We start from the raw sequence: 14,783 nt of genomic DNA, 5'->3' as shown, positions 1-14,783 counted from the left end.
AGGCCCTCCTGGAAGTGAAGTGACTGTGCTCTGCGTTCACATCTACGGTTGTAAGAAATAAAAACAAACACACCCTCTTAATCTTTTAAGATAAAACTGTGCCTTATAATTTCGAGTAAGTTGCGTTGTTTCATGTCTCACCTCAAATGTGGTTCCTTTATCGTGCTGCGTTGGATCCCCCGAGCAGCTCTGGCTCCAACACCCATCCTGTGCCTCGGGCTATGTTTCCTGCTATTGCACTAATAACTATGGCTAAGATACCTGGCAGTTTGTGTCATATTCTTTACACTTCACAAGCTGTGTCGTAAACAAAGAGGAAACGGTTACATATCTTTAAGTGCAGCATCCATCTGTGAAATTCCCATGAAATGGCAGTTGAATTGTAGTAATATATAGAATTTTATTACCTTTTAAAATTTAGGGAGGGGGTGTCAAGAACTCTTATAATTAATTTGTTGGATCTATGTTTGTCATATTTTCCACAGTAGGCTGCCTGGAGTTATCAGTGGAAAGTGTGGCTTGAGGCAGACCTCCCGCTGCCATCATCAGTCGGCGCTTATTTGCATCCATTCCTCACTGTTTTGCATAAGTTATTCAATGTGGTCACGACTCTGTGTTAGATACTGAGATTGTGTAATTAATAGTAAGCTAACTATAATAATGAACATTTATGCGTTCCTTTTTCTTTACCTTAAAACGCTTTACTCTGCAAAAGTCTTAAAATTTTCAGTTTAAATTTTTTTTAAAGGTTCTTAAATGCAATAAGTAAAATGTCCCATTAACGAGTTGATAATTTCTCATCTTATGTTATTTCAGTAACCCCTCATTTAAATAAATATATCAGATAAAGAAAAGAAAAATAAAACTTTTACTGAGCATCATAGCTTTTTAAAATCAGGTTAGTAGGGTTTTAGTTGACAGAATTCATATAACTTTTAATGTGTGCTGTTTAACAGCGATAATAACCTAAAATTTCAGGTCTCAGCCTTTTCATGATCAGTTTTTAAATGTCATTGCCTTTGAAGTAATAGTTATTTTGGCGAATTATACATGTAGATGCTCTGCGTTTTATCTCTTTTGCTGTTTCATTTTTATGTTTGACTCTTTTGTTAACATAAAGTTGATCTTTTTGCTAAGATAGTTTGAATTACCAGAAATGGGTGTCAATGGCTACAACTGTTATGAGACTAGAAAATATAAATCTATACATTAAAAAAGAAAAATAAATTGAGCAAAAAAAAATTAAGTATAACAAATTTTTTTATTACAGTATTTTGTGATATTTATCGTAATGACAAAGATATTGATGGTGAGAGGTGTTAAAAACTCAATAATCATTTTATTTAGAAATCTACTTGCCAAAAGTCTCACAGATGAAGAATTGTTAAAACCATAAAACTCATCTGTTATTTAATAGTTTATTTTAAGACATCAGCTGCATTAAGTAGCATAAGTGGACTGCTAACATCACATAACAAGTGTGTTCCATCATGCTTCAAACAAATGCATTATTTGGCTTTGCTCTCATTGAACTGACAGTGGAAGGAGCAAGAAGTTAAACCAAATCATCTATTTTCAGGGTTTACAAAATGATTAATTGAAGCTTATTGTTATTGCCACAGATGACATATTCTTCATCTGCTATGATTTTTTCCCCACACCAAACAATTCAAGGATGCCATATTCTCATTTTATTAAATTGTCCCATTTTTAAGCACTAAACGGTGCATTGTAAGTGAAGAAAGCTCTGATTTATTCATGATTTATGATGAGTCTACTCTTTATGTCAGTGAAAGAACTCAGACAAAAAAACATCAAAATGTTAAACTGCATCTGACTTGGATTATAAACGAGAGCCTCCTTTGTGTCTCGTTGAGTGAAAGGGTTTTATTTCAAAGGAGAAGTGAGAAGAATCTATGAGTAGATCTGGCCTGAATCAGAGGTTGTGCAGCCTAAAATGGAAATCATAGTTCCTGTTTACTGTGAAGCATAAGGAACTGCTAAGGTTAAAAGTTTATCTTTATTTATCACTGAACTATAGAAATTTTCCTTTGTGCGAATGACAGTGAAAGGGGGCACAGTTTCCCATGCATACAAACAGAGCTAAAACTCATTTATTAGACTCGGCTCAGCAAAGGAACTTTATGCACCGATACGTAGAACCTAGAAAGTGCTTTTGCTTTTGAACATGGCAGCAAATATGAATCTCAAAAAATTAGGAATGTTGAGGTTCTTTAGTTATTCTAAAAGAAAAACATTAATAGATTAATTACACAGTTGATATATTTCTAGTTTTTAATTGTCAATTTTCATGACTTGCGGCTAATTAAACCCAAAAATCAATTATTCTGACAATTAGAATTTTACCGTACATAAGAGCAGTATGAAATGATGTTTTAACAGAGAAATATTATGCTATGGCCTTCAGGACCATAAGGATGTTTAACAACAATCCTGCACAAGTCAATTAATGATTAATGGTCTTTGCTAAAGAAGCTGGCTTTTCAGAATACTAGATTCCTGCATATATTAATGGAAAGTTTAGTGAAAGGAAAATATGTGGTAGAAAAAAATGTGTACACTATAATACCAGCAACCTTAGGAGAAATGTGGAGTAAAAACGGGGGAGGTAGCACTAGGAGATGGGCTACAGCTGTTGCCTTCCTTCTACCCATTCTAGATAGAAATTCACAGATCTCAGGAAAAAATAAACTTAGATACTCTTAAAAACAGAAATAATGTAATTTACAACATATTTTCTTATTTTATTCCATAAAATTGACAGGAGCTAGGTTAATGACAGAGCTGATTCGGAATCTAATAAACCTGAATCGCTGATATTCTTTGGAAGTTCACCACTGCATTAAGCAAATTCTAGTGTCTTTTTTCCCATTTGGAAAAAAGCAATGTAAAAACACCTGAACTAAAAAAATAAACAAGTTATTTTTTAACATTAAAACACAAATAAAAACCCAACAATTTAATGGTAGTTGAGTATATTTTGATGAACAGGGTTCCTGGATGAACCAGTGAAAGGTCATCAAGGCAAGCCTCTGCCCTTGTTTGCATCTGTTCTTCACTGTTTTGGTTAAGTTATTCATTGTGGTCAACTGAGGTTGTCATGGCACAAGTATACATTTCTGAGTAAGGAATAATGTGATTCGGGGTTAATTTTTAAATACGAGCGTGTTGCAAGTGTGATACTTACTCTATTTGCTGCTAAGCTCTTAAAGTTGATGCATGTCGATATGTTTTCAGCCTAAGATGAAAAATGCAGATGTGAAAACGGGCACTGATAATTTCAGTCATGTTTACGATCTGAGCTGCTGTATTAACTCTTCAACTGTTGCACATCATTGAAGCTGTAGCTCAGGGGTCCCCAAACTTTCTCCTGTGAGGGCCACATAACTTGTCCCTTCTCTGATGGGGGGCCGGGGTCATTTTGTAACAGAAAAGTGTGACGATTGTAAGAGTGCTAAACATAAAAATGTATTGTTTTTCAGAAAGCACAATCAAATAACCTTTTCTGGATTCTTCAGAGAACAAAAGTCAGGAAATAACACTATTTATGAAATAAATAATAACCAAATAACACTGGGTTCTCCACATAAAAAAAAGGGCTAGGGTCAATTATATGCATGTATAAAATAGTTACTAACTAATAGTTAATAATAAATAAAGTTCATTACTAAGGAACATTTTATTGCAAAAGTCCAACTTATCAAATAAAAATGCACATATATAAAAATACTCTGGTATTGTTCAGGGGGCCGGACCAAATGTGGAGGCGGGCCGCATCTGGCCCGCGGGCCGTAGTTTGGGGACCACTGCTGTAGCTGTTTCTGTAAGGACTTTGATTCCTGCTCCAAAATTGCGTTGCACGTGTGTATTAGCGTACGCCTCCGTGGCGAACTGAACATTGCAGAGAGCAGCTTCACAACACTGCTGTTGTTGTTTTCTTGATGAGAATGCAGTTGTGCAATGCCCTCAGCGTTGAGTCAACTTGCGTAGCCTTTGTGGTTGGTAGCCAGAGGCAGTAGATGTTTTTTTTTTTTTTTTTGTCTTTTTTTTTTCAATAGGAGATAGAAAGAAGCTAAGAGCAGGAAGGGGGTTTGATAGAGTAGGAGGAAAAGAATCATGCAACTGAAAATTATTTTATTTTTTTGCCTCTTGAAGTAACGCATGTTTCAGTACCACTTTTAGGTTCTGGTTTTACAACCAAAGATCTTCATGATTCAAAGTGAGGTTGTATCTCTTGATGGCAAGGTAATGTGTTAATGTTAAAATACTCACTTAAAACTACACTGGAAAACTCATGAGGAAGATAAACATGCATTTCAGCTTTAGAAATTAACCTTTTTTTATCCAAACGTCAAGAAACAATGCTTCCTCTTAAACCTGCTTCCCGATTGCACCTCAGTTTCAGGTTTACAGCTTCCCTTTCTTTCCTTTTTGTTGTTTGTACATGTTTGTGGCAATAAGTGGATTATGTGATTATAGCAAAATGTGACATGGCGAAAGACATGCTGAGCATTCCTGAGATTGTTCAAGAATTGCAATCTCACTTGAAAGAAGCTCCAAAATTATTCTTTGACATTCTTTTAACGATTCACATATTGTTCAAATCACAAATCATCTTTGTTTATTCCACTCTTTATTACTCCTAGCTTAATTCCCTCCAGCCAAAATACACTTTCAAGATGGAAAAAAAATCACCACCTGGATTTAACTAAATACCAGGTGGGGCTTTCAATTCTTACTGTGTATTGTAAAGATAAAATCAATTACAATCTTATCTCTGCATTGAAATTGAACTACTAAAAGCATAGATGTTGTTGAGCTCGATTCTCTTGTATTGAACACCTTACATATGATTAAAGTAGCTTCCAGAGACTCCAGTGAGTAATATCCTCAGTGGAGCAACTCTGTGAGCCAAATTTAAACCCAGAAATATTACTGGATTCAAGCAGTGATTCTGCACTGCTGTCTGATACGGCACTAAGGGAAAAAAAAGAGCAATCTCCTCTTTTCACCCAGTGGACTGCTGTATGTGTTAACACATAAATAGTAAGCAATGTTATTGTTGTTGTGGTGCCTCTTCTGAGCTTTAAAAGCAGAAGGCAAGCCAAGTAAGAGCTGCATTATTGCCACCAGCTGGAGCGATGTGTAGCCAGGAGTTATGTGCGCTCTGTGTCAGTAACTGGTTGACATCATTACGTCGATATTGCCATTTGACAGGACATTTTATATTGCTATTATTTTCTTCATGAAGTGGCACAGTGGTACAGTGAGCTTCTTCTCTCTCCTATCAGGGGAAGTCATTGGTCTGCATCAGATAGACAACTTGGCAAATTACCAAAACTGATAAAATTGATAAGATCCACTAACACAATAATAAGTTGAAAAAATAATGCTAACAGTCATCTTTGAATAAGTATTATGGTCTGATCTGGTAAAACCACAGTGACAAAGTATCGTTAGTAGATCTTCCTGCTTTTTTGATTAAATGTATTGCAAAACACACATTTAGAAGAAAATTCAGTTTTTGCCTAGAAAAATACGTCTGTTTATCTCGTCTAGGCGCAGCACTGTAATGTGAAAGAATAGGCTCCAGTACCTTTTTAAACTTACAGAGCGTCCAGCTTTTAAATTAGAGGATAGTTTTCCTTTCTAAATTACATATAAGAGGCTATTACAGCGAGACATTGTCTTGATTCATCTGCTCCGGTCGTAAAACAGTAGCTGTAAGAAGAATGAGACAATGTAGTCAGGCATGGATTGACCTACATCGTGTACAGATCTTAACTTAACGATAATCTGTGGGATTGGTGGGAAACTAAACAGCCAGACGTTAAGTTCACTTTAGATCTGAAATAAATGCAGTTACATATTTTTTTTCTTTAACTAAGCAAAATGAAAGATGTGTTGTAACCCAAAGCTTAAGCTGGTCCAAAAAACTTTAATATAACCTATCCTGCTCTGGTATGTTATACCTTAAATGTGCCGCTATGAAATTGTGAATTATAATCCTGTCTGATTACTTATTTGCAAATTAATGTCTAGCAAGAGGTACAGCATTTTTTATGCAACACGGGAGCTGAAAGCGTTCTCCAACTACATATTACACTCTAGTCTTGGACTGTTTGGAATTTATCCCACAAGTATTAAAAGACAAAGCATTTGCATCCTTATTAGTGCCACGGTCCTGCTTACTGGCTGTTGCTTAGTAACAGGAGTCAGCATAGCCTCACAGTGTAGGACATTTCATCAAGCTGCTCATTTTGGTGTCATTTTTGAAAAAGAATACAGCAAAGCGTTCGTGAGGGCTCTGATTAAAGTCGTGATTGGAAGGAAACTGAGGCCAGGAAGCAGATTAGAGACTCTGCGTAAAGTTATTACAGCATGACGGAGCAGATAAATTCTGTCCAGTCATGACTCGCTTCGTTCCACCTGAGTGAGAGACCCCAGCACATATCGTATCCTCCGGATCCATTTCAGCTGCTGTGTAACCGGGTTGGTTTGCACTGACTGGCATTTAAATAACTGGACCTGCAGCCTGTGATTAGATTTTTCCTGGCAATAAGTCGGCTTTATTGAGCAGTCTAGGTTTTAAGTCAGCAGAGTACTTTTAGATTTGCTCAGTAGTTTTACTCGTTACCAGGATGTTCTGTGACGACTGAAAAAGTCTGGAATTTGATTTCAATATTTTACAGGTCAGGATAAGTATGGAAAAATAACATGACTAAAAGAAATATGTGGATTTCTAGAATTATTTTCAGTCTCTTTTTTTCCCCCCTACATCAACGTCTAATAGTTGTGTCCCTCTTTCCTTGTTTTCCTCCTTTCTCTGTTCCTTGTCTCCTTCCTTCCTCCCTATTTTCCCCCCATAACATTTCCTGTGCCTGGGCCTTTCTAGGATTTTTCTGTCTTTCCTTTGGTCTTTCTTTTCATCCTTGTGTCCTTCCACCTTTTCTTTGTGGTCTACTTCTTAATTTACTTGTGTTCTTCCTGTTTCCATTATTTATTTTTCTACCTTTATTTTGCTTTATCCTTCATTCCCTTCTGGTTTCATTTTGTTTCTTGGCTTCCTTGTGTCTTTCCTTCCATGTGTCCTTCCTGCTTGCCTTCATTGTGTTCTACCTTCCTCCTTTCCTTGTGTCCTCCCTCCCGTACTTTCTTCTTCTTTCCTATATTTTTCCCCTTCCTTCTTTCTTTATTTTCTTGTCCTTCCTTCCTTTCAGTTTCTGTCTTTTCCAGGTTCTATATTTAAAATCTTTCCATTGTAGAAATATCTGCTATAGTGAACTTCATTTTTACTTTTTTTTGTGGAGTCTTAAGGTTTAGTCTGGGAAAATCCCTAATTGATTTTTCCAATTAGAAAGTAAAAGAAAGTAAGTTTACCTAACTTTCTTTTATTTTTTCTTTCTTAATTTGAAGTTCAGCCACTTTAAACCCGCACAGGTTTTTTTGTGATCAGTGTAAGATGCAGTTTTTATTTTAAGGAATCAGAGAACAGTACGTCCACTGCACACTGTGAATAAATTATGTGCTACATAGTGTGGTGACTCATTTATGCCACAGCTCCGTTGATTTACATCCTGTCACTGTAATTATTCACCATGTAAAACTCTTGCATGTTTTACTGTCGAGGCTAACAAAGTAAAATATTTGTTTCATGTCTCCTCTTTTCCAGAGATTTCCAGAATATCTTATTATGCTGGTGAGTAAAATTTTTTCTTATGTGCTGTATATTTGGTGTATATTGTTTTTCTATTTTAATTTATTTGGGGGGGTTTTTCTGTCAGATTATAAATGGAATCATTTATGTATTAGTTCTAGCTGTAGATCACAGCCTGGTGCGATGTTAAATTACATTTCTTTCACACACTACCCGTAGGTGGTTGCAGTATGTGTTCAGCTCTGTTATAGTATAAACATTTCTTCATTTTCTTGAATATTGTATTCCTTTTGAAGTTTGGCAGGAATTTAATTCAAGTTTTAAAATAAAAATTACATTATTTGTTTAATAAAATTCAGCTGTTTTAAACTGCATGAGTCTGAATGAGGTTTGGCTATACTGTTTTATAGAGCAGATCGAGGTTGAGCTGAAATAATTTTAAAGATATAGATAAGCCGTGTAACGTTACCCTTAGCTCCATTCTCCCTCCTTGGTTGTTGCTAGGTAACCGATGGTCCTGCAGCACATCTTCGATCGGGATGTTGAGAGCCAGGAAGATTTTATTCCCAAAAAAGTATCAAGGCATATTTTAGATTTCCAAGACTTAACTTTAGCAGATCTCTTTGGAAGAAACATGGCTACAGCCAGATCAGTTTCTGACTGACAGCAGCAGAAATTTGTAGCCTCGACTACGGCTGCTGGAGGTCTGCAATGAATCTTTAAAACTATTATTTTTTTTGTTTTCTTTCAGTAAACTATCAGAATAATATTTTGATTAATTAACCCTCCAAAAAGCGATTTAATTTGTAATTCAGTTTTGTTTTGTTTTTTACTGAAAGCTTTCACATTTATTGGATTTAAGTAAAATGTAAACAATGGCTTTGACTTTAAGGAATAAAATATGTGTATACATGCCACATGCAGCATGATAAAAATAAATAAAATCAACCTCTTATTATTTAGATATTCTATCTGTTATTACTTAAACATAGATGTGACTCAGTTCAGTCATTACAACTTCAAAGTAAACAAAATATGTTTTGTTTACAACCCCCAGTGTAGACATGCTTAATGTGAATTAAATTATGAGAGTTGGGAGATTTCTTTGTCCCAACTCTTAGGTTTAACAGAATCCGTTTGACTGCTTTAATCCTAATAAGGGTTTTTACATCAAAATCAAAAATTAAACAGATCAAACAGATGTTTTGGTTTTTTTTAGATTAGATATTTCTTTATTTTTTGTGTCTCATTTGACATCAGTCATGAATCTATTAGTTGAATGAAAATTAAATTACAAATTTCCAAGGGAATGACTAATTTTGTGGTGTATGGGATTTGGAAATGAGAACTTAACAACAAATACTAAATCTGTTTTCTTTAACTCATTACAAAAAACATTGCAGTTATAAAATTGTATGGTATTTTTATTTTCAATTAAGTAACATATTCTTATTTTTTAATACTTTTTTTTTACTGCAATCTGTTGTACGGTAACAATAGATTACAGTACACGACTAGACATCCTCCAGTTGATGGCAGTTAATGTTTTGCTTTCCAAATCTCTGCTGTCACACGTTGACAGTCTTCTTGTGCTTTGTCCCGTTTGAGGGATTGGATGTGGGAGGATCCTCTGCTAGAGAATGGCTCATATGATTCAGGAGCAGGTGATGCATATCTGGAGAGGAGGAGAGACAGATGACAGGGAGGTATGACTTCGAGAAACAAACACAAGTGTTGAAAGAGCTCAGAGTGTTTTAAAAGCTAAGAACGGATCATTTTAATCCCTTAAATATTTTTGCTAAATCCTTTGGCTTCCTGAGTTTTTCCTTTGCTGTCATGCAGTTATTAATGACCAAAAATTTTTATTTTTTATATGCATTTAAAAAACTGCTTGTAAAAGCTTGTAAGAGTGTGTACTCTTATGAGTGGTTGTGTGTTAGTGTGTTGCTGAAGAGTGGAGTCCTCTTCTCTCTTCTTCCTCCGCATCGGGTCTCAATTACACTTTCTATCTCTTCCTTCCTCCTCCTCCTTTTCTGTCCTTCTCCGCCCTACACACACACACACACACACACACACACACACACACGCCCCTCCTTCTCTGCTTCTGCTTGTTAGTGATCATAGCAGCACGGAGGAAAACCTCTTGGCTCACTCACTTTTTGCTGATATTCAAACATAACCCCACCAGATTTCACATTTATATTTCTCTCACAAACTCTGAGCTGCTTCATTACTAACAAGCACACACCTTTCTGCACCCTTTTCGGCTGCTCTCTCTCTCACACACACACACACCTTCTTGCATTTAGTGGCTCATTTAGAGAGCTGGAGGATTTTGCTGGATAACGTAGTGTTTGTATTTGTCCGTGGCATGTGTAAGAGATCTGGAACGATGCTGTGATCTTGCTTCTCCTGCGACGCTACAGAAGAAAGGCTTCTAAAACCTCACTGAACAACACACGGCTGACTGACTTTGAAAGGGATTTGCTGCATCAAACCTTCTTCTGCAATATCCATCTTTTTTTTTTCTTGCCTTTGTTGCCTGACTCTTCTCCAGTCCGGGTTTAAAGCCCTGCTTTTTTTATTTTATTGTTTATTTTTAAGCTTTTCACCTCTAAGACTCTGTCACATCATGTCCCTCTTCTGCATCGTATACCTGCTTTGACCCGGCTACTTCCTGCTGACATTATGAGCAATCTTTAGAGGATGTGAGGCTCAGCTTCTCCCTGGGGTTTCTCCGCTTTCTGTCTCCATCCCACTCACTTCATTAGCTCATCTTTTCCTCTTTTTCTTCTTTAACAATCTGTTTTGGTGTCATCCACTGCCTCTTCTCTCTTCATGTCTCTTTCCTTTTCTTGCATTGGCTTTTCCCTCCTGCATTGCCCACTTTCATTTTCCTCTCTCTCACTCTGTTCCAATTCTCTGCTCCCCTCTCTGCCCTACATTTTTGTCTCTGCAGCCCACTGATGCCCATTTCTCTCATCTGATTTTTGGCTGATTTGTTTTGCTATCTCTTTTGGACAGTATGGTGGATTTACCAATCAAAAATGACTGCCTTTTTGGAGGATTGTCCTTCAGTGTCACTTTGTAAGCTTGAAATTTGAGACAAAGCACAAAGTTCCATTCTTCAGAAACTTTTTTTAACGTCTACATCAGGATTAATACACTTGATAATTTGGTTGGCTTCGATGACCTGAATTTTACATTATTTGAGGATTCATTTCCCAAGAGGATGATCCGATTGCAAGAGAATAATCTTATCAACTGGAGTTGCAAAGTTTGAATATGTGATCGGAACACCTCCTCTTTAAGGAAGCATCTTTCAGCAATCATCTAGGACTCGGACTCCCTGAGGTGACAGAACTAAAAATGTGCATTCTGACAGAGGATGATTATATATTGTTTTGTGCAGTGAAAAAGGAATTTTTGCTGGGTCAAAGTTCATGACATAAATCAGATGGATTGATTTGCAAGAAACTTGACCACAAATTACTTCAAGTCAGACAAAGTGTCTGCAAGCTGGAAAGAATGACATGATAGTGTTGATGTCCTTTACCCATCCAGATCCTTTACAGTAAACCTTTTCTTACCATGGATATATCTGTTACCTGTAATAGTCAGGTTTCCATTCCAGAACAACCTGGATCCATTGTTGGAAATATTCAGAAACACCTCTCCAGTTGTTCTGCCTTTGTCTAGCCACATTTTTCAACCATAATTTTTTTATTCGCTTGCTAGAAGCCGGAAAAGAAACTACTCCTAGTTGTTGACTCTATGCTGGTTCTTGGGCCCAGCAGTACAAAGTGGGCTCTGTGGCCCGACCTGGAGCTTGTTGCCCCTCAGATAAAATGGAGAACAGTGGCTGTATCCCTCTCTGCTGGAGCAAAGGGGCCTGCATCTACGCACAGCATCCGCTACCAAGTATGTATTGTGTCACTATTAAGATTACAGCACAGGGTGCAATGAGTCACAATATTAATACTTCTCAATATAACCTGTAGATATTTTCCCCTAAAGTAACTATCTACAAACCAACTCCAGCTGAAGTTAGTTGTGACTTTTGCTGGATAAATTGGCTTCTCAAAGAAGCTTCTCCTTTTTTAAATTAAGTGGTATTGTAATGCTTACCTTGTAAAAATAGAATAAACAGTGACAGGGTGATGAACAAGACAGGAAGTACTTTGAAAACATATTGGCTTACATGCTACATGCTGGCTAGTTGATAAAGCTGAAGTCGGCATCATCATCAGATATAGTTGAAAACCTTTTATCTATCAAAACACCCAAAAAGCCAGTTTTGAATCTATTTTATAGAATAACCTGAACTCAATTGTTCTACACTTATTAATTATTACAGCACAGATTTAATCTTATATTGTTTTGTATTCTTACAACCATATTAGAGAACAATCAGATGCAATTTATTCTTTAGATTTAATTAATTCAATTGTAGCTGCAAAATAATAGGGAAATAGGATAGTGCATTCCTGTTGCTTAATATTACAAAGACAGTTTCTTTTGCATCTAACCTAAATTGCAATAAATTAAATCCTGATGATCCAACTGCCGACAATATCAAGACCTGTGGATAAAGATTATGAAAGTTCTGATATTTACAAGCAGAGTTTCAGTGCATTGCAGCTGAAATAGAATAATTTTCTCCAAATGTTCCCTCCAATTAAACTTCTGCAGTAGCAGTATTTGACTTACTAATGCAATGACATTTGTGATATGATATATTATGCAGCTTTAATCTGAATCTTATATAAAAAAAAAAAAATAGGGCATTTAATTTGCCCAGGAACTTAAAGCTCATTTTCTTATAATTTACCTGGAGCGCAGCATGTTCTACTTACAAGAGGGAAGTCCATTAGGATTTGCTAATTGATGAGGTGCCAACTACTAGTAAGTAATAAAGAAATTGATTCTTTTCTGTAGGAGTTCACAAATATAAGTTATACAGTTCTGTTGTGTGGGGCAAATAAGTCATGTAAATGTAAAACTTTTACCACTTATTTAAGGATGTGCCAGCCATATTGATCTCCGATTTTTCAAACAGAGTGAACCTCTATATACCATAGAAGCATCTATTAACTTTTCTTTTACATCTTTTCTTTTCTTTTAAAGGAAAAATGTACATCGTGTCTGTACTGCAGCCCTGCAAAAATATTCTTACCTGCGGTCTACTGGTTCATTCAAGGCCTGCTGCTCCATGATAAAGAAAATCTTACTGTATAAATGGCACTATGAATTTCATCATTAGTGTTTGGTGAAGTTGCAACAATTTCACAGTGTGCTGGAAAGCCCAGAACCCCAGTCCTCAGTGGCTGCGGCTGTCAGCGTTTATGATGAATGAGCTCTAGATGCAGACCTGATGAGAAGCTTTGAAGCATCTCCCAAAGGTGGATGGAAGCGCTGCATGACCGGCTTTCAAACAGGAGAGTAAATGTTGTTTAGATTCTTTCAGCATCCCTTCACATGAGGATTGTTTGTCAGGTTACTTTACTTATTTAGGCACTGGGGGTTTTTCATGAAAACCCAGTGGGATTCTGTAATTTATGTCCCAACCACAAAATTAAATTATTGCAAACTCTCATGCATCTGAGTCTTGCAAAGTCTTTTATTAGCCTGCATTTAAAGAAATATAAGTAGTTTGGCTTATAAACATATTCTTCCTGGTGTTCTGATGTACATTATGTGCATCCTTCAGAAAGGAGATGGGTTAGTAGTGTGAAAGGGGGATGAAGGGAATTGTTTGAGGATAGGCAAAAGATGAGAGGGAGGAAGAAAGAGAAGTGGTGCAATAGGACAAGAGGACCAGATGGAGTTGATAAAAGCTGGATTTAAAAGATGCTGTGAGAGCAATGAGACACGAGTTTCAGAAAGGAGACTCGCAGATGAGTATTGAGGCAGTAGGGAAAATGCAGGAATTTTATTGGACTAAAAGAAAATGAGGCAAATGCAAAGGCAGCTGACGGAGAAGCGACACAGAAGTGGGTTTTTACCAGTAACCCAGTTCGCTGTTACGTCCAGAACATAAACCCTCCTGCTGCTGGCGCGGGGCAGGCAGGGTTCATCCTCATCCTGCTGTGATCCAACAGGCTGGAGCCCCTGTGAGGGAAGCGCTGATGGCTCTGCCAGCAGCCTGCATGGCCTATTTGACTCGATTTTTGTCCTTGTGGGTGTGGAGCGTGTGTGTGGATTTGCTTTGACAAGATATTGGTTCAAGTCTAAATGTAGTTGAATATGTCATTCATTGTGTAAAATCAATGCAGCTCTAATGCAGTAATCTGATGTAAGAACTAAACTATAGTTTTCTTTTCAAAAAGGAAAGAGTGGATTTTTCCAAGATTTATTAAGATTATACTTTTGGCATAGAGAAATTCTGGATTGGCAAAACTCTGAATTGGAAGGTCAGACCTTATTGATCAACGCCAGCCAATTAAATCCTAACCCTGGTTCATCTCTAGATTTATGTGTCACTTTGTTGTTATTGTCATGATTTTGTGCATATTCTTTCTGTTCAATTGAGCAACAAACATAAAGCAAACCAGAATGTGAAATCATAGACATAACCCAATCCACAATAACACTTTCTGTTGGTGCTACACGAAATGCTCTCAGCAAATACTTACAGTATCATAGTAGATTTTCTTTTTCTAACATAAACCGGGTAGCATAAACACCTGCTTGGAAATGCAGGCATTTCTACTGCTTTAATAGGATTTAATGAGGCTGAATGTAGAAATAATGCAGTTACATGTAAATGTTTTTTTCTTAATGTGTTGCGTATGTGCCTTCAGCAGATTGTGACTAATTGTTGGTACTTTGCCTCTATAGCTGATTTGATGCAATTGCTTCTTTTTTTATATATAACTCAGACAAGATGATGCTTGTAATGTTTAAGCACATTTCATTGAAACAAGTCAAGGAAGATGCAGAAGGAGCTTTCAGAACTACTGAGGATCAATAAACTACATCACAACTAATTTAGCACAGTTACATTCCTGACTTAATTACACACAAAGTTTACTCTGGTGCAACTTGGGAACAATAAGCAACTGTGTTTTTTGTATATTATTTCTATTTAGTATTCTGAAATCAA

General features: G+C 36.6%; 1 protein-coding gene across 25 annotated transcripts in view; it reads left to right on the top strand.

The window, feature by feature from the left end:
* Positions 1-14,783, top strand: part of LOC114142248 (focal adhesion kinase 1-like) — a 62,160-nt gene that overhangs the window by 3,034 nt on the left and 44,343 nt on the right. For 9 of the 25 annotated variants that reach the window (XM_028013424.1, XM_028013421.1, XM_028013414.1 and 6 more), the window contains exon 1: positions 9,839-11,599. The exons of 1 other annotated variant lie outside the window; for it this stretch is intronic. In XM_028013424.1, the coding sequence (XP_027869225.1) occupies positions 11,527-11,599 (73 nt within the window). In that variant the 5' untranslated portion in view covers positions 9,839-11,526. Of the gene's footprint in view, positions 1-7,693; positions 7,721-9,827; positions 11,600-14,783 lie in introns of those variants that run through there. 15 more of the 25 variants (XM_028013404.1, XM_028013402.1, XM_028013403.1 and 12 more) reach the window with 6 other exon arrangements.

The sequence above is a fragment of the Xiphophorus couchianus genome, chromosome 3 (genome assembly GCF_001444195.1).
Source record: "Xiphophorus couchianus chromosome 3, X_couchianus-1.0, whole genome shotgun sequence".
Classification (NCBI taxonomy): Eukaryota; Metazoa; Chordata; class Actinopteri; order Cyprinodontiformes; family Poeciliidae; genus Xiphophorus; species Xiphophorus couchianus.
This window is presented reverse-complemented; position numbering and strand designations above follow the sequence as displayed.